The sequence below is a fragment of the Periplaneta americana genome, chromosome 9 (assembly GCF_040183065.1).
Source record: "Periplaneta americana isolate PAMFEO1 chromosome 9, P.americana_PAMFEO1_priV1, whole genome shotgun sequence".
NCBI classification, from domain to species: Eukaryota; Metazoa; Arthropoda; class Insecta; order Blattodea; family Blattidae; genus Periplaneta; species Periplaneta americana.
Window position 1 is genome coordinate 154,708,898 of NC_091125.1, and position 22,906 is coordinate 154,731,803.

A 22,906-nucleotide genomic window follows, 5' to 3' on the forward strand; every position below is an offset into this window, starting at 1 on the left:
TCTCACGACTTGCTGCTTGTATTTATTCAGCCGCCGTGAAGCTGCTATTGGACATGGGAAGTGATATCAACGCACAGATCGAGACGAACCGCAACACTGCCCTCACCCTCGCGTGCTTCCAAGGCAGGCACGAGGTAGTGAGCCTACTCCTCGACAGGAAGGCAAACGTGGAGCATCGAGCCAAGACGGGCTTAACACCACTGATGGAAGCTGCGAGTGGTGGCTATGTGGAAGTGGGCAGGGTTCTCCTGGACAAGGGCGCGGATGTAAATGCTCCTCCAGTTCCTTCATCACGTGACACAGCACTCACCATAGCAGCCGATAAGGGCCACTGCCGATTTGTGGAGCTGCTGCTGTCAAGGTAACTTTGATAACAAGATCTCAAATTATGCTTTATATTGTAACTTTTATTCAAACACAATAATGTAACTTTTATTCAAACACAATAATGTAACTTTATTGTTTCAACAGTAATCACTTTCTATAATTTACTTTAAATGCTCCCGTCAACAATGGGATTTCCACCCCACACAGCAACTCAGTATTCGTTATTGCACTCCACAGACGACAATGACAATTCACTTGGATTATTGAAAACAACAATGTACTGCTAATCTCAACTAATGTTCACAAAGCACTATTTACAAAACAAAACTGTCAGTTCTCAGTTCACAGTTCGTTGCCTTGGTTAGTTCGTCTACCTCATTCACTCAAGTTCACAGTATATCGAACCCAAGTCTTCCAGAGACAGTCCACTGAACTTCGAACTCAGGTCCCCCAACTGCAGTCCACTGCACAACGAACCAAAGACTCTGGATTCGCTGCACTCTCCAGGACGCTCCCCCAGTTGCGGACACACACAAGTTGAACTCTGGTCTCGAAGCTGGCTTCACTGCTACACAAGACTGATAGCTAGCAACAACTGCTTGCGTCTCGTATTTATAACTAAACCATAGTTTCGGGAAAGTACGATGCTGGAAATTTCTACAGATGTCCCGAAGATGGCACCTATCTAGACTTCTCTGGATTTCTCCCCTCTCCCTTCGTCACAGCACATGCCCCAGGAAGCAGATGCGCGCGCAACTTCATTTGCCGCACTGAGCCACCGCCGACCTTGCCCTCCTTCTGCCAGTCGCGAGATCATATCTCGGCTGTCACAATATTATGAACGAAGATGCAGGACATTTGTTAAACTATTAGAGAAGAGACACAAGGTTGGAGTCCTCATGTAAACATAAACAGACATTGCCACATTTAACTTTTTCGTTTTTGCCAATTGTTTTATGCACATGGCGAATTTAGAATCGCTCCTGATATTCTTTCTTCTCTTTTTGTGTGTATCAAAGCTTTTTATCCTAGAGTTATATCCTTAATTCCTTTGTCTCGTGTAGTAGATTTGCACAGTGAAAAAGATCCCTTTATCCATGAACAGAAGCAACATTTTATATCCAAGCCTGTCATTACTTCGTTTTCAGCTGTTGATAACATGTCATCTAAGTAATGATTTGGGAATCTCTGTTGAAAAAGACTGGGAATATGCTGAACCAGCAATCTCTTTGTCTATATTCATAATATCAGTCATAAATTTGTTAACTCAGATAAGACTGACGTCTTATGTATAGGACACCGGACGTTTCACACAAATATGTTAATAACAATGACTATGACAGACTAAATATAAGAAAAAAAAATTGGAGGCAATTTATAACACACAAGGATTATGGTATCATGATTGCCGACTATGAAAATCTTACACAACAATGTTAAAAAAATAAAACGTCCGGTTCCTATATATAGGACGTCAGTCTTATCTGGGAATTAGAGATCTGTGAAATTTGCATTACACGATAATGGAAATTGTTGTGATATCGCTAATTTTTTTTTTTTGCACCATTTCTTTATACTTTTTCCCATAACTGCAAAAAGTGCACTTCTGAATCGCGAAATGTAAATTTGTATAATAATGCGAAAAAAAAAACAATTCAAGATATTAAACTTCTGCAATACTTGTTTGTTTTTAAATCATATTTTTTTTTGTAAATTTCCGTTCTTTTTTATTTTTGATGGCACATTTCATTCCTTTATTTTGTCAATGAATGCAGCCATATATTAAAATCCATATAAATTGTAAAAACTGAAAATGCTGCATTTACCACTCTTACCATGTTTAATTATCTTAAGCCAGGACTACAAAAATTTGCATAATTATAAATAACAATGCCAAACTGGCAATAACACCGAAATATTTAAATTTTAAAATGAATTTTCCTTAAAAATAAAACCAATTTCACAGGACTCTAAATATATTGGAAACAGAATAGTATGCAACTTTGTATGTGTAGGTCAGTTGAATGTTATTGAAAAAAATTGTTTCATTCTCTTTGGATTCATATTCACTTCTTGTATCTGGCAACACAGCCCCATTTTGCAGTTGCGGCTCTATGACATTTCGTGCTTTTCTTAATCAGTATATTTAAGGTATAGGTTGTAATTATTAGTGTTTGTTCACATTGAATGCATGACACATTTCCTAATAATACATTTCATTTAATGCGCATTGATTTGTTGCAGGGGAGCTCAAGTGGAAGTAAAGAATAAAAAAGGCAATTCTCCATTATGGCTAGCAGCGAATGGTGGTCATATTAATGTGGTTGAGCTCCTCTATAATGCAGGCGCAGACATAGATTCTCAGGACAATAGAAAGGTTTGTACTCTTCTTTGAAATGAAAATCATTGTATAAGATCAGACTGAAACTGTGACTTCATGTAAGAAAACTTTCAATTATTTGTAGGTGTCGTGTTTGATGGCAGCATTCAGGAAAGGGCATATGAAAGTTGTGAAATGGATGGTGAACCACGTCACACAGTTCCCAAGCGACCAAGAAATGACCAGATACATTTCAACTGTCAGTGACAAGGTATGAGTTACTGTCTTTCTAAGTAACTTTCAATATAGTTTTGTTCAGGATCTTCAAGGAACATATTCAGGGTGTCTGCTGGTAACGAAAGTAATGAAAGTAACCAAACTGTAACTAATTTAAGGAATTGGTAACAAAAGTAACGAATTTAAGACTCTAATGACCCTGGGTAACCAAATTATGCATATTGTTCTGTTTAACTTAATCTTGGTGCCACTGCCTGAGCTGCAGCTGTTAGTGATTACATATGCCAGTCATACAGTCTGAAAGGCTGGAAAAAAAGTTGGCTGCACATCCATTGAAATGAAGATCAGAGAACTTAAGAAACAAGTCTGTTGACATATTGTAAGATGACTGAAATGTGATTAATGTTTTCTCATAATGCTTATAAATAATTATTAAGTTGTAACTAAAAAGTAACTACATTTTGTTTGACATTTTCGGTAGATACCTCTGATATTTCAGAGACTGAAAATACATTTTCATATTATAATGAAACCAGATTTCATTATCTGAAATTCATTGTTAGACTAGTTTGATGTAAATTAAGTATTTTGGGTATGAGTGTATGTATCTAGTACTCAGGACTTAACAGTGAAATCATTTTCCTTCCTGCTTCCTAATGCAATATCTGAACGAGTGTTGCAAAAGATAAGAACGCATCTCTTATAGCCTCTCCTGTCCCAACCTCACCTGCCTATTGTGCAACCTGTGTCAACTAACGAGGTCATAGAGACTGAGTCACAGTGGTATAACTGTTCCAATAACTGTGAAAGAAATTCCACAGTCAGATACTCGTGCTCAATTGCCATGGCATATAGAAACACTCTGTGGATGATATAGATATGGGAAAAATAAGTAGATTAAATTTCTCTTGTCAAAGTCCAATGAATGTGCTAACTAAAGACAAATGCAGTCCTCCATATTTAGGATTGCATGTAGGTGACGTAAATATCAGATCATGAAACCAAAAACAGCAAAACTGTTGCAAATTGTTCAAGGGTCCTATAAATATGCATCTCTAAACAAAATATTCCAGAGTGAAAATAGTCCCCTAATTGGATCTCTGGTTGGGAACTACCTTGAGAACGAAGCAAAATTTCTTAAAAGCTATTAGTAGAGGAGACTGTTGTACCTTGAATCACTTCTTACTTTTTATTTTTGTTTATTTTTTTTTAATTTTGAGAAATGACATTTTTTAAGTAAAAAAAATGCTTGATTTGTGGAAGATTCCTTTACAACTTCCTACAGGTATTTTTCTGTTTTACAGATCTATTATGGATGAAAAAAATTAAATGAAGGGATATGTAAAGTGTTTCATGTTACAACAGGTTCGTGTACCTTGGATCATATCCTCTTATACCTTGGAATATTGGAACACAGGGAATATAGCTGTAAAAACTCACAATCATTTTAAAAAATGTGTTTGCCATCATTTGCAGGCTTCTCTGATTGAGATTTTATTTCCTGGAGGAGCCATAACTGCTTCAACAGCTTTTTTCAAGGCATCAGGATCAGTGGGATCCTCCTAACTCCAGACTTACTTCTTGGCATGATCTTAAAATGAAACAAAAACAAAAACCAATAGCATCATGTACCTTGGAACATGTTCCTTGGTACAAAATGTTTTGTGTTTCAAGGTACAAAAGGATGCATGTTTAAACAAATATGGCAGCCTAAACTACAGATGAGAATAAATCACGGAAATTAACATATGTATTTACTCACCAGATGATAGGGAACACACCGTACTTGATGGATAGTTACAAATATAGTTTGGTTTCATGTTAGAAAACGTAACCATGAACGAAATATTTACTTTCGGTGCCAAAAAAATTGTATCATCCACAGAACTCACATTTGTAATAAATCAAACTGGAACTATGACCAGAGCTACCTAGTGGCTTTCTCTACAATCTACTTCAGTTCAAGTCGGCTAGGTAGGAGCAAAAATTAGAAACAAAAAAATATTTCAAGATACAACAGTCTCCCCTATCAAATATCGTTGTTATGACTTCCATGATTTAGCTACAAATGTGCTAATATTTAGTGCTCACCACTTATTGTGAAATTTTGAGATGCAGCTAACTTAACAATATTAGCTGATTGATAATAGTGACCGAAAAACAAAATACAGCTTTATTACTGTTCGTCTATGTTTTTCTCTAGGGAGAAACATTAAAACATGATTTGTCTGAAAATCCAGTGTTCTGTTCTGAACTCTATATCCCAATGCCAATTTCTGGTGTGAGCTTAATTTAAAGTCTTCCTTCTTGAAACTTGACAGCGATTTATATAGATGAGCCAGGAAGAGTTCTGTTACTTTAATCTCCAAGATTGCAGTAAAATGTTATTGCACATTAGCACACTTGGAAAGTAATATGTAATCACGTGATTGAGTTTGGCAATTGCAACCAAGTTTCAAAGTGAAAAATTGTGGATTAATTTACTGCTACATATTTGTTCAAAAGTTTTTCTACTTAGAGTTTCTCTGTGCGTTAATAGTAATATTTGATTTTCAGAATGAAAAAAATACCCTTTATTTTAATCAACCTTTGTAGCTTAGTGTTGTCACACTTGCAATTGGATCCAAGGATCACGAGGTCGACCTTGTCATGGGCAACAGATTTTGTAAGGATAAGGAAAGTTAATGACATGTCTTCCTATGGAAGGTAAATTAAACGGGCAGGCCTATGTAGATTTACAGCAAATAATCCTGAATAAGAGGCTCTAGGTAAAATTTACTCGCCATTTCTTGCCCACATCAAAATTAAACTTTGGAAGTAGCACATTGTGTCCATACGAATAACAAAGTGCTTGACTGTCCTGTAATCCATCCACTCCTTAACTATGACAAACAGAAAGCAGTATAGCTTGCAGTTCTGTTGATGTCCAGCAGAATTTACAATATATGTTGAATAGAAAGGAGAACTTATATGTATAATGGATGTTCTTGTTTATGTAGGAGCTCCTTGAAAAATGCCAGGATTGTGTGAAGATAATCAGAGCTGCGAAGGACCAACAAGCAGCAAAGGCCAACAAGAATGCGAGTATATTATTGGAGGAGCTGGACATGGAGAAAACAAGAGAAGAATCGAAGAAAGCAGCAGCTGCGAGAAGACGAGAACGAAAAAAGAAGAAAAAACTAGAAAAGAAGGAGGAGAAGAGAAAATTACACGAGGAAAATAAAAAGAACGAAATATTGTACCAGGAGAATGAGCAAACAAACAAAAAATCGACGGAACACGAGGTTGAAAGACCAGAAGAAAGCGAGAGAGGTGAGTGACATGAAAATCTTCAATAGCTGCTTGTGCAGTTGGTCTTTAATACACAAGCTGACTGACATGTGACCTTGATAGGTGTCAGATAGTTGTATAGATTAATTTCATTTATTTCAAATGAAAATGTTAATAGGCGAAACCAGTGAATTATTTAAACATCATCAACATCGGAACATTTAGCTTTTACTGATTAGGGAAACAAAAGCAAATGCACTTGTTAGAGAGTGTTGAGCACTGATTTTGTAATTTATGGGATTTTGGTTTTGTATAGGCCCTTCATTTTTCAAAACAAAGAAATGGATAGACCTCATGCTTCTTAGGAAAGTAATTTATTAGTAACTTAATATAGTATTATCTGAATTGTAATTCATTGATTTAAATTTTTCTTTATAATCTCTTAAGAATTAGTGAGTTTTATATGACTTCCACTACCATGTTCTATTAGAATAGCCTATGCCTTGTTTGGTATTATATATGCAGGATGGAAAATGTGAATAGACTATAGAACTGTTTAGTTTAGTCTGCCTTTTGATGTGGATGCACTAGCCTAGCATGCCTGTTGTTATATTTTGCCAGATGTGTCAGAAGCTCGCTGCGGAGACAGTTCACCTGGTGCAGACTCGCCTGTTCGAAATGGAGAACCGATGGATAAGGAGGAGGGCGATAGCGGAATCGATGCCAACAGTCAAGGCAGTTGTAGCAGTAACGACGTAAAATCGAAAGAGAAGCGCAAAGACAAGAAAAAAAAGAAAAACAACAATGTTAACAGCGGAGCCAGTTGTAGCAAGAGCAGTGACAAGGAGAGTTCTCCTGTCGCGTCTCCAGCGGTGGAAGCTACTGGGAGCCGAATGGTTGTCCCAAGCAGCAACAAGTCCCAGTCAGTCACGCCGGAAGCAAAGGACAGGCGAGGTCGCAGCGACACAGATGTAATGGGTCTGTCTCTGTCCAGCCACAATACCTCACAGGTTTCCAGTGAAAACAGCAACAGCACTATGAGCAGCAAGCTGCCTGGGAGGGGGCCTGTGCCCAGCGAGAGGAAGCCGAAGGGTCATCTCGTGTTCGAGGCCTCCAGACCACATCCTGCAGAACGGGAGGATTTTGAAGCCACTGGCAATGAGACCTACGTCCCTGCTACCAAGGGAAAGAAGACCTACATGTGAGTTGCTAGGACATGGTTCTCTGTATTATCGAAAGTTTAATCATGGGTAGATGTTGCAGTCTTTTAGCTTTACAGACTTGCTAACATGGTGGCTTTGAGTTCGATTTAGGCTTGTAAAACACTAAGGGTCCACAAATCAACTATTTCCCGAATAGTTAGAAATGTTACATATGAAATTGCTTTGTTATGGCAGGGTCTCATAAATCCCCAAACTTCAAACAGGGAACGATTTGAAATCCAGAGAGAATTTTCGGCCATGTCAGGATTTCAAAGAGTAATTGGTTGTATAGACTGCTCACATCCCCATCCAATCACCTGGTGGAAATGATGCCGAACTTTATCGAAATAGAAAAGGTTTATTTTCTGTGAATGTACAGGCAATATGTACACCATCATTGAAATTCTGGAATGTTGTAGCCCGTTGGCAGGGTTCTACACATGACAGCACAATATTTTTAATGATTATGTTACGAGCTCAATTTGTAAATAGAGAGATGGGAAATGGAATTCTTTGGGCTATGGAGGCTATGCTTGTTCCAATTTCTTGTCAACTCCTCAAGCAAATCCCACAACAGAAATCCCCTCACGTTTCCCCCCCCCCCCCCACTATATTGTAGTCTATATAAAAATAGAATCCGCCTGTTTCATTTCTACAAACAGCAACAAAACAGCAGAGCATTCACTTGTTTTCCTAGTCACTGCCCACTTGATGCATTCGTTTCGCGACTTTTAAAAGAGCATCAAATCGGCTGTGGTTGCTGAATAGCGCTGTTGTCAAATGCATTTCTTTCTCAAATCAGAAATTAGTAAATTGAGACAAGTTGAGTGGAGATTCACGTTTGTGCAACGCAATGAACAGTCAAATAAATTAGACATCAACTGATTGGTGATCAGGGACTGATTTGATTTGCATTTCTGCAACCGGGCCTAAGTATAAACTTACATAGATAATTTGGTATGAAGTATAAGGTTATATGAAATGTCATATACAGATTAGGAAAGAAAAACTTGTCGATCAAATAAATACTTTGGCTTGACAAACATGATCCACACTAGTAAACTGTTTTTTTATGTTACTGGTATACATAATGTATCTCTAACAAGAAATGGTTTTCTATAATATGTACTCATGACCGTAATTTTACATCTGTTCTAATGGTGCAAGTGGTTAGAAGACCGATGCGGTAGTCAGTATAAAACAAATGCATCAAATGTTTGAGTCTCAGCATCTTCTTCTTTTTATTAACAAACGAGAAATATGACTGTTTGAATTATTTCTTAATGTGTAGTGTAAATGCTTTGTGGCTTTCATGGGGATTATGTCTTAATTAAAGACGAGAAATATGATCTGTTTTAATTAGTTTTTAATAAATCTTTTTATAAATGTATGGTGTCTACTTTTTTTTTTCACAAAATCAACAGATCACAGTATTAAATTGGCTGCTTTATGGAACAAAATACGACGAAATTAAAACAAAATGTCGTGTTTTTGCAAGTTACAGTACGTTAATCATATAATATTATGTAATTATTATTATGAGTATTGTATTTCAGAAATAACTTACTAAATACATAATTAACACATCATAAAAGAAGAGTAAGCCTTAAATAAAAAAATAAAAAGTGAGTAGTCATTAGGATTTGAACCATTACCAATACTACCTTGAAAGCTTTCAATTTCAAGTCTAGCATCTTCATTATGAGCTACTACAACATCTGTGACATCTGCCTCATTGAGTGTTACAATACCTTAAAAAGATAAGAGCAACACATCACTCTAAAAGGTTTGACCCATTTTGCCACAGACATGCTACCGGTACATGAAGTGAGCTGAAGTTGGAGATAGACAACTTTTTCAAGTACAAGGCAATGGCAAGTTTTTCTGTCCTTTGCTGTACATCAATACATAGAAAATCAATGAATCTTCAACGAATTTCTGTAGGAGTTTAGGAAATATGTATCCCTCACAAATTCTAAAAAAATGTATAATCTGAGTATTTTTTTTTATTGTGACTTTCAATTTTAGAAAATATATTTATCATGTGTTGAGTGCTGGGACTAGTTGTATTCCAGAAAATACGATATAAATATAAAAATGTTTTTTCATTGATTGTAGAGGCAAGACATTTTTGGATAGCAGGTCTCACCACATATTGCACTAAATTGCTGATTTCCAAAAACCAGTGTTGCTGACACTTTAATTTGCATTAGAGTCGATTGTGAATCTGCTTTGAAAGAAAACATTGACCACAATATTACTTACCTCGGAATAATTGAGCACCATATGTTAACATTTCATGTACTGTTTGAGGAGATGGGGCAGTTATGTTAAAGCCTGTCCCAGAGTATGCGTAAGAACAAGAATATTAGGGATAAGTAGATGGAAAGGAATAGTCATTTTCCATATAATACTTACTTACTGACTTTTAAGGAATCTTCCCATCTACGTCTCGGCCTCCCCAAAGGTCTTTTTCCCTCCAGTCTCCCAACTAACACTTCCTTTGCTGTGGTCGTGCCGGAGAATCAGTCCCATTCTGAGGCTTACTGTTAGGTTTCGTAACAAGCTGTTTTTTACAGTGATGGGTTGTTAGCCCTTCGCCCAACCCCCAAGCTGGAGGACCACCCCTTATCCATATAATATAAAATAAAAATTAAAATAAGGAATGAAAACAGATTCAATATGGAAACTTGTCCTAATGCAATCCTATGATGAGTGAATAATTCAAGTTCATAATGCTCATTGACAGAATTTATTTTTCTGCAGCAATCATTACTGTGAGGGTGAGACTAGCTCGGGGTCCTCTGCTGGAAAGAGCTCCATGGTCTCTTCTACAAGTCCAAAGCAGGGTGGCAAGAGAGAAGAAGGATGGAAGGAGGTGGTTAGGAAGTAAGTCCTATTCTGTGAATAATACCTTGAATTGGTTGTGAATTTGCAACTCCAAGTTAGGGCAGACTTACTCACCAATATGAAATTTGACATTACAGGTCAGTGCACAAAATCCATTGATTGATTCTTGAAAAAACTGAAAACTCTTAGACAAGATTGGTAAAAATTGGATATGTAACTTTGACTGTCGTTATGATGAATCGTTTCTGAGCAACTCTCAGCTCTGCTGTAGATATTCGGCTGCATACTGATTTCACCAAACCATACCGCAACAGCAGGAGTGCCAACTGTGACATTATTGTCTCATTAACACTTAATGCAGATGTCAGATATCTGTTCAGAGCAATCAAAATTCCTTAAATTTTTTGATGTTGATGTTGCTCCTCGAGAATTAGAGAGTGAATTATTCCATGTTGATAAAGATCTGTTAATTCTTCTGAATGAAAGTTAATTTCTAACTTCAAATTGGCCTCTTTCTGGCGTTATTTCAGTAACTAAAAAGGGCCAACTGCCCTTACAGAGTTACTCATTTCTATGTGGATATACAGAAAAACTATTAGGAAGTATTTCAAGCCACACTGCACTATGTTTGTAATAACTAGACATCAGATTTTAGGTAAAAAAAACTATTTTGTTCCTAAAGAGATGCACTCATAATATTAACATGTTTCATGGGTTATAACGCAAAGTAAAGGTGTTAATTTCATAGAGCTGAAAAGTACCTAATTTGTCGTTAAAATCTGTTTTAACCTATTTTTTAATTTTAATTATACAGTCTTTTCTGTTTTCTTTCTGTCTAACAATGAAAATCAATTTGCTTAATATTGATTTGTAAGGCGTTACTTCTTCATTGGAAGATAAGACAATTTGAATCTCCTGTTCAAAGGATCTTCTTAAGGATTACTCAGTTCACATCCAGGTCGCATAAATCAGGTCATATTTTACATTCTTTGTTGTTATGATTGCTTCCTTCGAAACTGCAGAGAAACGAATTTATAAGCAATTCACATTTAGCTCATAATAGGGAGTTAGCTCAGCATCTGAACCAATTGGAGAAAAGTACGCGGAAAACTAGAAAATTTTCTCTGGAAGAATCTTGGACTTCCCAATCTCAATGCATCTGCGAATGTTTTGTTGAGGCAGTAACAACTTGAGAAACTGTGCTGCGACATCAATGGATGTTAAGTGTTCCATTTTTTTCCTACAAGCTTGTGCTAATGTACAGAAAGTGTAAATTGTCTTCCTCAGATTTGTAAAATTCACTTGTTGTGCATTGCGAGGGCATTATTATGGAAGGTACATGTGGTTAAAATGAATTAATCTTAATGTAAATTTAGAGAATGAAACGATTCTTGAGTTTGTCATCGTTTCATACTTCCATTCCAGTTTAGTTTACCTCTATATAGTCAGCTAGGAAAATACGTTATTGTGTAAGGCAATTTCTGAAGAATAATATCTTATTAATTTTGAGTAAGATGTGATGAAATGTAATTTTATATAGTTTTAGAGCCTATTGAATAGTTTTATTGAGTCTATTTTAGACAACTAAAACCTAATTTTTATAGCCTAAAAATCCGAAGTCTGGTAGTAACAAAGATCATTAGCAGTTAGTGAAATGAGATTATGTGGAACACACATAGCACCGAATATCTGCTCTGTGTCCAACGTTTCTTCATAACGATATCATTTGTAATGTGTTGACCATTCTAATTATTGGGGTAGGTATTTAAATTCCCCATTCAGGTCCAAGAAGGTGTCTGTGCCATTGAATGCAATAAGCCGTGTGATTGGCCGTGGGGGAAGCAATATCAATGCAATCCGAGGAGCCACAGGGGCACACATCGAGGTGGAAAAGCAGAGCAAGGGGCAGGGAGAGAGAATAATCACGATCAAGTGAGTGTAAATAACTCCTCTTATGGCATGTTACACTGAGGATGTTCATTCAGTTTTTTTTTTTAATTTGTCACACGGTATGAGAGTTTTTTTTTTTTAATTTGTGGTGGGTACTTTACTGTTTGTCATGTATTAGAAAATAATTGTGGGAAATTTGTCAACAATAAACATGAAAGTGTTTGATTTTTTTTTTTTTTACAGAGCATTGAAAATGAAAACAGTTTCAAGTCCCTCTCTTTGTCATAGGAATATTTTAACTCGGGAGAAGTCACTACATACTGTTGTTCAGGTGATCACATACCCGGCATTTTGCTGAGGCTATGCAGCATTGCATTTTTCCTATTATATCGAGATGAAGTGAGAACATGTGTTGTCTTAACACTTGAGACTTTCTTTTGATGTATCACATTATATAGTTTCTTTGAAGAATGTCCATACCTGCCTCAGTACTTCCTAACCCTGTTATGTTCAGCAGGGTTTTGTGCTGCAAAATGTTTTCATTTCATTTTAGAATGGGTTAAGTTGCCTGGCGAACTGTCTACATTCAAGGAAAGATTTAGAAACTTTGAAAAGGAAAACCCGGATAAGATTAGAAATCCATTGACTCTACAAGGCATAACAGTAATTATTTAATCATAACTGAGCTATTGGTCTGACTAATATTTTCTCTACAGAGTACCGTGTATTGTTCGAAGAAAATTAATCTAGCAGATATTATACGATGAAAGAGTAATGGAACGGAGAAAAATTCTCTCCGGCACCAGGATTTGAACCCGTGTTTTCAGCTCTACGTGCTGATGCTTTATCCACTAAGCCACACTGGATACCATCCCGGTGTCGGACAGAATCGTCTCAGTTTAAGTTCCAACTCTTGGGTTCCCTCTAGTGTCCGGCCTCTGCACTACGTCATAGATGTCTATGAATGTTGGACTGAAGTCCACACATTTGCTGAGGTGCACTCGTTATGAGTGACTAGATGGCCGGGATCCGACGGAATAAGCGCCGTCTTAAATCACGAAGTGATTTACGCATATCATATATATTTTAATGTACCGAAGTACATATGATATTTCCATGCAGATATTCTGCGTCATCATACGATGAAAGAGTAATGAAACGGAGAAAAATTCTCTCCGGCACCGGGATTTGAACCCGGGTTTTCAGCTCTACGTGCTGATGCTTTGTCCACTAAGCCACACCGGATACCCATCCTGGTGTCGGACAGAATCGTCTCAGTTTAAGTTCCAACTCTTGGGTTCCCTCTAGCGGCCGCCCTCTGCACTACGTCATAGATGTCTATGAACGTAGGACTGAAGTCCACACATGTGCTGAGGTGCACTCGTTATGAGTGACTAGTTGGCCGGGATCTGACACAATAAGCGTCAGCACGTAGAGCTGAAAACCCGGGTTCAAATCCCGGTGCCAGAGAGAATTTTTCCCTGTTCCATTACTCTTTCATCGTATGATGACGCAGAATATCTGCATGGAAATATCATATGTACTTAGGTACATTAAAATATATAGCAGATATTGGCCAACACCTATGAAGTCAACTAGAGAGTAGGGCAAACTTGCAACCCCTTCAACATTTTTATGTGATTGTCATATGAATTTGATTTAACAAAATGCTCATATAGCGACCAGCACCGGATTAATATTATGTTTTTACATCAAAGAAATTTTGATCAGATTACTCTCCTGACATAATTTTCATTAATTGTTATAAATCTTAAATTCCAGAAGTGGTCTGAATTGTTTCACTGCCATAATTTGAAATACATTGTACTTCACTAACGTGAGGTATCTCTGTATTCATGGATCTGGACTCTTTGTTGTAAAAACAGATTATGTGATTGGTTATTAAATTTGTTTTTGATTGTTTTGCATAAAAGTGATGTATCCTGCATTTTTTTTTATATAGGCTACATATACTTGTTCAAAATGGCCGAGAGGAAGAGTATTGAATCTCTGGCATCAATATGTGAAGATTGCATAACAGTATTCTCAAAATCAAGGCCATAAAATAAAAAAGCTATATGTAATGAAACTTCAAACATACATATTGCTATAATTGTCAGTAGCAGTTGATGTACATTAAAAGAATTCCTACTTGCATCACAGTCAATTTTTACTAGGAAAATATTGTGTTTTCACTCATTTGTAACTTCATTTTACTAAACTTATTGATTTGTTATTGCAGTATATGGTACAGTGTAGTACATTGGGATATTGTGTGTCCTCTGTTATTTACAGGTATTGGGCCGGAGCAAAAAATCTTTCGTAATTGAAATTTACCAGCACTGAGATTAGCTGGGTTCAGGTAGATCTTAGCTCCTCATATGCAGAGACATCAGACGAAATCTTGTGACCAGTCTAATTTGAGATTTCTATGTACCCATGATTATATATACTTTTAAGAACTCCAGCTTCTGAATTTGCTGTATTTTGAAGCAGCGCCCAGAAAATGCAGGTAACTATGTAGTAGTAAACACATTATTAACAGTGGTTGTATTGTTTCAGGGGCTCTGCAGATGCTACACGTCAAGCCCACACCTTGATAGCTGCTCTGATAAAAGACCCAGATGTCGATATCCTGCAGATGCTGCCAAAATCAACCAAACTAGCTGTTGTATCTGTGTCATCGTGGGATAAATCTTCAGCAATGGTATGCAGGCATTGTTCATTTCGCTAATGACGAATATGCATGGATTTTATTTTCTGTCTAAAATTAACTTCTTTAATGTAAATTTGAAGGATTTAGTCAAGAACTATTTTCAGAACATGGGATGGGTGAGAGTAGGAGGAAGAAGAATAAAATGCATAAGATTTGAGAGTAGGAGGAAGAAGAATAAAATGCATAAGATTTGCTGCTGATATGATATTGTTAGTAGAGGAGGAGATAATACTAAGGGATATGCTAATGAAACTAAATGGCAGCTGTGGGTGGTATGGGATGAAGATAAATGAAGAGTCCACTGCAAGAATGATGGATGTCACTTTCTTGTCGAAAATGAACCAAGACTGTCAATGCATAGCTTAAGACATATAGAATGTACATATAGAGTTAGCCTACATGGCATTAACACTGATAGTCATTGTGCAGTAATGATCGGAAAATCACAGTTAAGCTTTGAGCGCTAAGCATTTCAAACTTTCAATTGCTTCTCCTGCAAAATGTATTCCAAATGACATCCATCATCCTTGCAGTGGACTCTTCAAATGCAAACAAGATGAAGACCATGATCATCAGAAGAAAACTAATGCAAATCAAAATGAGGCAGTGGAGTACGTGAACTGCTTCAAATACTTGGAGTGTACTGTAAGCAGTAACATGAGCTGCTGCCAGGAAGTCAAAAGGAGGATAGCAATAGCCAAGGAAGCTTTTAATATAAAAGGAACATCTTCTGCGGACCTCTGGAAAAAGAACTAAGGAAGAGACTAGTGAAGTACATTGTGTGGAGTGTGGCATTGTATGGGATGGAAACATGGACATTGTGATGAAGTGAAGAGAAACGAATAGAAGGTTTTGAAATGTGGATATGGAGAAGCATGTTTTTAAAAGCCTGAATTAAAACCCACATGAATGTGTTAAAGGTAGCTGGAGCATGTTTAATATATCAGCTGCTCTAGTATAGGACTTCTGCTTCTCTTCTGCCTGTGCACCTGAATAGCACCTTTTTTTTCTAGCTATTAAGTGCCGTGTTAGTGTGCTCTTACCTAACAATATTCAAAATAAATACATTCAGCAGTTGCACAGAAAAAGTAGGCAGTCTTCAGGAAGACGTAGCAAAACAATTGTCAGAAATCAAGGAAAAAAGTTGTCATTTTTTTATTAATTCAGACCATGACTATCAAAATTAAAACTTTTATAAACAATAGGATGTACATGTTATGGATAGCAAGAATAAAATAATGGGCAAGGAACACGAACTAAAATCTACAAAATTATAGTCGCAACGCTGTTATTCCCGGCGTGACTCCTCCTCTTTGCTTACATCTTAGGAAGTGAAGGCTCTATAAAGTCTAGGTAGTTAATATCGTTCGCCATTTTTGTTCTTTCGTTGCCGAGCTACCATACGAGGAATCTATTTGCCACACCGTTAAACATTATCATGTCATAGCTCCTATGATAATAAATCAAACGCACTGTAATTCAGCAAATAATTGAGCGGCAAATAACGTCTTCATGTGCTTTCTGCGAACGCCAACAAAAGAGCCAAAATGGCGGGCGATTATATTAAGTATTTATCGAGCCTTAAGAAATGAATAATGTCTTCATCAGCGAATCACAAGACACACATGTTTAAATGTAGCCGACCTGCAACGCGATTGGCTGCCAGAAATTAGAGAGATGGGACTATAATAATGTGACTTTCTCTGGGAAGTAAGACACAATACTTTCAAATGTGAAATCATCTCCTCATTACAATCGCAGTAAAGGAAATGTCAGCAAAGTTATCCAGTTTTTACTAACAGACATCACTGTCACCTAACAGATTTGTGGTAAACCAGTTGCCTAGGGTGCAGGTTGTGTATGTTGTCGTCATTCCCTTACTGCTGACTAAATAGGTTTATAGTTTAAAAGAATCTTAATATCGCAAGATAGCACCTCAGTTTACATGAGATTATGGACTTACTATTAGAGGAATATATCATATAGTCAAATTTATTCTTAATTGTCTTCTAAATAATACTAAGTATTGCCTATTGTAGGTCACAAACTTGCATTTATTACCTTTTTATGTTTCAGACATCCAAAGCCAAATCATCAGCAGCAAAATCAAGTGGAAGTGTGAGTGTGCAGAGTTCATCTCTGCTTGGAGTTGGTCCCACGTCCTTACTGGCAAAACCTGTCTCTGCGGGTAAGTTCACAGTGAAATCTTCATAACTGAATATTATGTTAATGCCTGTTAAAACATCTTGCGTAACAGGAAAGTGCTTGTGGTGAGGTCACTCTACCATACCAGCTCATGATGTTCACAGATTCAGTGTTGTATTAAGCTTATGAAATTATTATTATTTCATAATCTGTGGAGTTAAGGAATTATTCCGAAAGAAAAGGGGAAATGTCATTTGCTACTCGACTTGGAGAAAACAAATGTGCTGTTACCTTCCTACCCACTAGAGCAAAAAGTTGATATAAAAGATGATATCTTGATATATTGGTTAGGACTTTGGCAGCATCTCTTATATAATCCTTTCGCTGTAAGAAAAATCCTAATATAAACAATAGCACGTGACTGAAGTGAGGCTTCATTGGCCGCTGTTTGGCGCCATAGAATCTCAGTACGTGTTCCCGCCCACTGTTGTACATTCTGTTTCATGTTAAACATTTCCCGTTACTCGTCAAGTAGGCCTAACCTCACTACTATGCATTCATTTGCTTAGGAAACAGTAATTATAATTACTGTAATTAAAACTCGCATAACTTATTATATACATTTAAGACTATTTGTTTTTCTCTGCTTTTGAGAGGGTTTCTACTTTTATGTTTAATATCCAAACACACCGAGGATGCAGAAGCCCACATGCTTAAGTGAACAGCTACGAGCTCAAGTGACACCAGCTTGTTACAAGAACAGACTACCTTGGTATTACTGTTGGTATTCATCCACGTTCATAGTACATAACAAAATATAAAAGTAGCTTTTCTTTTACATATCGTTTTACATATGAGTGAAGTTATATGTTTCATTGTATTTAACAACTAGAATTCAATTTTTTTATTTTCAAATAATATAAGATGATAGTTTCCAAATACGGACTATATTTCCTGCGTCGTGTGAGTGTTTCGACTGGCAGCCAATCACGGGTATGACAGCCACGTGCTTGTGTTTACATTGGGATTTTTCTTACAGCGAAAACAGTATAGTTCTGTCTTTCAGGTATCAGTAAAATTTCATTATATCTTATATTGTGATGAGACCAATTTTTATGCTGGTTAGATTAGAAGATTCATCACTCAGTCTATTTAACTGTGTGGAGACAAAAAAAAAAATAGTAGTGCTTAATGTTATAGTGGTTGCAGAAAAAGATGTAACTTTTGACGTTTCTAGTAAAGCACATGGAATGGACAGAACCAGAGCATGACATTGCAACTAAACAGCATTCCTCTTTTTGTCACTCTGATGGCAATCAGCTGGAAGGCAGACAGATAAGTGCAGAAGGAAAGTTAGGGAATATATATCTATGTGGCAACGTCATGTCCACTTCATGTATGGTGCCAGAGTGATGTATCCAGTTCCCATTTGCTGAGAGATTCGAGGAGCAGATGGGTGTTAAAAAATGTATGTTACAGAGCTGTTAAAAGTTGCTTCTTTCCTTGCACTACAATAACTGATCAGAACAAATTACCTACACGTGATTGTTTTGTGACATATTGTCATTATGTGACGCTTCTATTTCCAGTAGTAGGAGCGCCAGTGTCACTGATCCCTCCTCTTCGCTCAACATCATCAACCAAACTTGGTGGTTCTTTCCCTACTCCTGTGACGAGAGGTACTGCCCCTCGCCTTGTGGCTGCAGGTGAGTGTCACACAAGGAAGTGCATTAGATTCAGATTTACTAGGGATATGAGATATGTTAATCTGTGGAATTTTTGTATTCCCCTGAATACATATTGCTATATAATTTCTCTTAGAGAAGTGTCAGGGCCCACTCACACTTAGCAGAATCGAATCGAAACTGCCGCTCACATTTAGTGGAATCGAACGGAACAGTACTTTTGTGTTTTGTCATACAAAAGAGGATAATTCTACACAAGATTTATTAATTTTTCTTTGTTCATATTAAATTGTGATTTTTGTATACATATTATTTCAGCAATAACTTTCAATAGTAAATGAATTATGCTGCCAAGAGTGGAATTGTTTCATTTGTTTTCTCATGAAGGCGTCATGAGAACTTACAATCATACCCGAAACAAGAAATTCTGTTTCGGCAGTGGAATAAATATCTAGCTCCTGAATTCTGTTCTGTTTGATTCGTTTCGACGCACCGCTTTCAGATATCTTCCATTTAAATACATTGTGAGGAAAAATTCTGTTCGAGTTGATTCCACTAAGTGATGGGGGCCCTTAGACCTTCATTTCAGTGTCATTATTGACTATTTCTTTAAGAGAACAATATACTCTAAGAGCTTGACACTCTAGAATATGTTTGTCCCTGCTTACAGATTTGGAAAAAGGAAGTATCTTTAGATGTAGTGCTTTCGAAATAGACAGGGATGTTTTAGGTAATGTATTTACTCGAGTAATTTCTCCCAAGATTTTTAGGACATGTTTTTCAGAATTTTATTTTCTTTTGCGTAATTTCTTCCTCTTACTTCAAATAAAATGGGATGTTCGTTTCCCTTCATGAAGAGTCCAAGTATCGAAAAAATAAGCATGGGAAACCAAAGGTCTTTTATTAATCCCTTCTATAATGAAAAAGTCTGTGATTCCTCTGAGGACAAGAAAGATGATTTGGATTTGTTGTCTATTGAAAGTAGTGCAGTGTAAAATATATATATACGTTTATTTTCTTTGAGTAATTAAAGAAATTAATTTTAATACAAATATTTTATATACCAGGTTTAACACAACAATCTAAGATTAATATTTGAGGAGAAAAATTCGCTCCGGCGCCCGGGATCGAACCCGGGTCCTTGGTTCCACATACCAAGCGCTCTGACCACTGAGCTATGCCGAATTCAATCCACAGCACGAGATCGAACCCTCCTCCTTCAATGTTTCCCTTTGTGGCCTGACTCCAGTTTAGGCATATATGTTGACGTATATATCCAAGTCAACTGCCATTATATTAGGAGCGCACTCAGTTGAGCGACTTGTTTGGCCGGGATTCCACAGTTAAATGCACAGTAATCTGCACAGACATATGCACTGCAGCTATGAGAATATTATAGATTTTATTATTCTATAGGACAAATTAATAAAATCTACAATAATCTAAGATTAGTCAAAATCAGGTAAAGGAATTAGAACTGATATACAGCGATACAAAGAAATGTATAAAATTGTCCATAATTATTACAGAAATTGTGTGTATATCTAGTTATTTAGTCTGAAACATATTACAGTCCATGTGACTTATTTATCTACAGTTAGAATTCGCAGTCTTTTAGAGCAGGTCTAGAAAACCCCCCAAAGGACAGCACAAGCTATTATACTTGGTGGCATTCTTAGTTTTTATAGTCTATAAATCTAATATCTAATGATGACACTTTGCTCATTGAAGAGATGAGATCTTTCTTTCCTTCTTAGTTTGGTTGTTCATTGCTTTCTGGTGTTTTGCTCACAGCTGAGAAACGTGCAGCAGCAGCAGCGGCTGCTGCAGCTCAGTTGGCAGCTGCATCCAACACAAAGACAACCATGTCGTACACTTCGGCCATCATGACATCTGGACGAGGGACCAAGATAGTGACGAGCACCACGACCCAGACATTTGCTGCCAAGCTGACGGAGACGACGTCAACCCTGCAGCTGCCACCTTCTGCGGCCCTGGCGTCCGTGTCTGGGAAGTCGCGGACATCGCACTCACAAATGGGAACCACACAGTCCTTGTCAACCACCTCTGCTCCCTCACAGGCGTCATCACAACTGCAAGGGACAGTTACGGTGACGGCTTCCACTGTCCTGTCCCCCAAGCACCATCGGCCTCTCCCTGCTGCCTCTGCCCCTCCCAGCATCCCAGGGCAGTACCAGATGACACCTGGAAAGGCACCGTTCTCGTCGACCATGAGTGCCGGACCCAGTTCTGTGTCAAGTCCGCCAGCTCAAGTGGTGCCGTCGTCTGCTGTGTCAGCGTCCACCTCTGTGGCAAACTCTAGCAACCAGGGTAGAAGCAACACTCCCTTAAATCAGCCCTCCGACCAGCAACAGCAGCAAGTCCCCTCTCAGCAGCTGGATTCTGTGCCTGCCAACACTCCACTGGAGTACTCGCTGTTCAACGATACCTTCACCAAGGTAATGAGTTACCTACCTAACCTAGGGTTACATAAAACAGAACTATCAAATGAATACAGGTTACGGTATGAATAATTAGGTAGCTCTGCTGTTGTGGAGAGAAATGCAGAATGGTTGAGTGATCCTTACAGAGTTCCCTGTATTTCCTGGAAAATAATCGACTTAAAAATAAATAATAGGAAACATACAATTGACTGTTATTCCTCTTGTGTTCAGAAATAATAATAATAGAAAATGCGCACAAGTGTGCAGAGTAGTTAGTCTATTCTGAGTTCAGTCACGGTTTTGGCATTCTTCTTGCAGTTCAGAACGTGGTATTTGCCACATTTTTCACCACACAGTTTGCATATGCAGTTTTCAGATACTTCATGGAACCTATCTATGCAGCACACTTTATGGTGGAATCCGTGTACCGCCAGACTGGTAACAACGTTCCTCATTTGCTGATTAGCTCCTTCCCAGCTACTGTCGGTCATGGCACTGGTGGTGTAAAATTCCTCTTCTACTTCCTTCCTCTTCTGCAGGATCTCGATTAGTAGATTCTCGTAGGCCTCCGTAGTTGGCGGCAGCAGCAGCAGCAAGTTTCGTAGGTCTTCAATCAGGTAGGGTTCTCTGGTGAGCAGGTATGTGAGTCTGGACGGTGTGTATTTCGACACACCGAGCACCTTCTTTAACTAGGTTGCCTTGACGTTTTCCCAGTTTTTGAGGTCTCTCTTTTTCAGGCGCGCCCATATTATATGTATTCCATATGTCAGTATGGGTACTATTTTTGCCTTAAATATTTTCATCGCCGTGTCAAGGGTGAGTGACTGTATGTGGTTTACATCATTCATTGCTCTAATTGCCGAGATCACCTTTTGTTTGACGTGCATGTTGTGTTCAGAAATGGAATATAGTAGAAGGAAATTAAATTAGTTTATTGGTTTTTTATCTAATTTTACTTCATGCCTGCATTTCTGTCTGACCCTTACATAGAGAAGTCATATTATTTGTGGGCCTTTCAGTTGCTCAGTGCTAGAGCTTTTGCTTATCATTCTGTAGACCTAGGTTCGATCCCTGATGTTGATTACAGTGACACTTGTAATGAACAAGATCAGAAGATGAGAGTTCTTGTGAGGTTATCTTGTTTCCCTCAATTTTATATTCCACCAATATCTGTCGATTTCTCCCTAGTCTTTCCATCATTTCATATCATTTCAACCCAGTAGCATAGGGTGGCCTTCTGCATTCCTCTTTGTCTCCTCATATGATCCAAATATCTTAATGTTGTCTATCATCTGATATCTTCTTCTGCCCCGAACTCTTCACCCGTTCATCATTCCTTCCAGTGCATCCTTCAGTAGGCATTTTCTTCTCACCCAGTGACCCAACAGAAAGTATAATAAAGGATGAAAATGTATGAAAAAACGAAGCACACGCGAATGTAATGGAGTACAGCTCAAAAGTGACGTACTCGGAAGTTTGATATTGTCTATGTTGAAGATCGAGAAAAAAGAACCATGGTTTTGATCCTAAAAGATCAGCACCATCTTTCTTTTTCACTACAATTCGTTTTAGTTGCAGTAATATTTTGAATTTCTGATGTAGAAATTGCATTACTTTCGACAACACTGTTGCTAAGTCTTCATTTAGTGTGAAGATAATGGAGAGAAAAGAGTCCATCTTTTCGAAGTAAAAGAAAACTATTCATATGGGAAAATATTGCGTTGGGCTGTGATTTCTCAGCAATCTATATGATAAAACGACAGTTTGAGGGATAGTGCAAGCAATAAAAAATAGCATTTTTATATGGCACTATTTTCCAG

The 22,906-nt window shown here is 37.5% G+C and overlaps 1 protein-coding gene across 4 annotated transcripts in view; it reads left to right on the forward strand.

The window, feature by feature from the left end:
* Window positions 1–22,906, forward strand: part of mask (multiple ankyrin repeats single KH domain) — a 132,760-nt gene that overhangs the window by 90,257 nt on the left and 19,597 nt on the right. For 3 of the 4 annotated variants that reach the window (XM_069836168.1, XM_069836169.1, XM_069836170.1), the window contains 11 exons: window positions 31–361; window positions 2,572–2,704; window positions 2,793–2,918; window positions 5,884–6,196; window positions 6,776–7,355; window positions 10,123–10,245; window positions 11,968–12,138; window positions 14,659–14,803; window positions 16,889–17,000; window positions 18,547–18,663; window positions 20,437–21,101. In XM_069836168.1, coding sequence (XP_069692269.1) covers window positions 31–361; window positions 2,572–2,704; window positions 2,793–2,918; window positions 5,884–6,196; window positions 6,776–7,355; window positions 10,123–10,245; window positions 11,968–12,138; window positions 14,659–14,803; window positions 16,889–17,000; window positions 18,547–18,663; window positions 20,437–21,101 — 2,816 coding nt within the window. The remainder of the gene's footprint in view (window positions 1–30; window positions 362–2,571; window positions 2,705–2,792; window positions 2,919–5,883; window positions 6,197–6,775; window positions 7,356–10,122; window positions 10,246–11,967; window positions 12,139–14,658; window positions 14,804–16,888; window positions 17,001–18,546; window positions 18,664–20,436; window positions 21,102–22,906) is intronic. The other variant, XM_069836171.1, reaches the window with a different exon arrangement.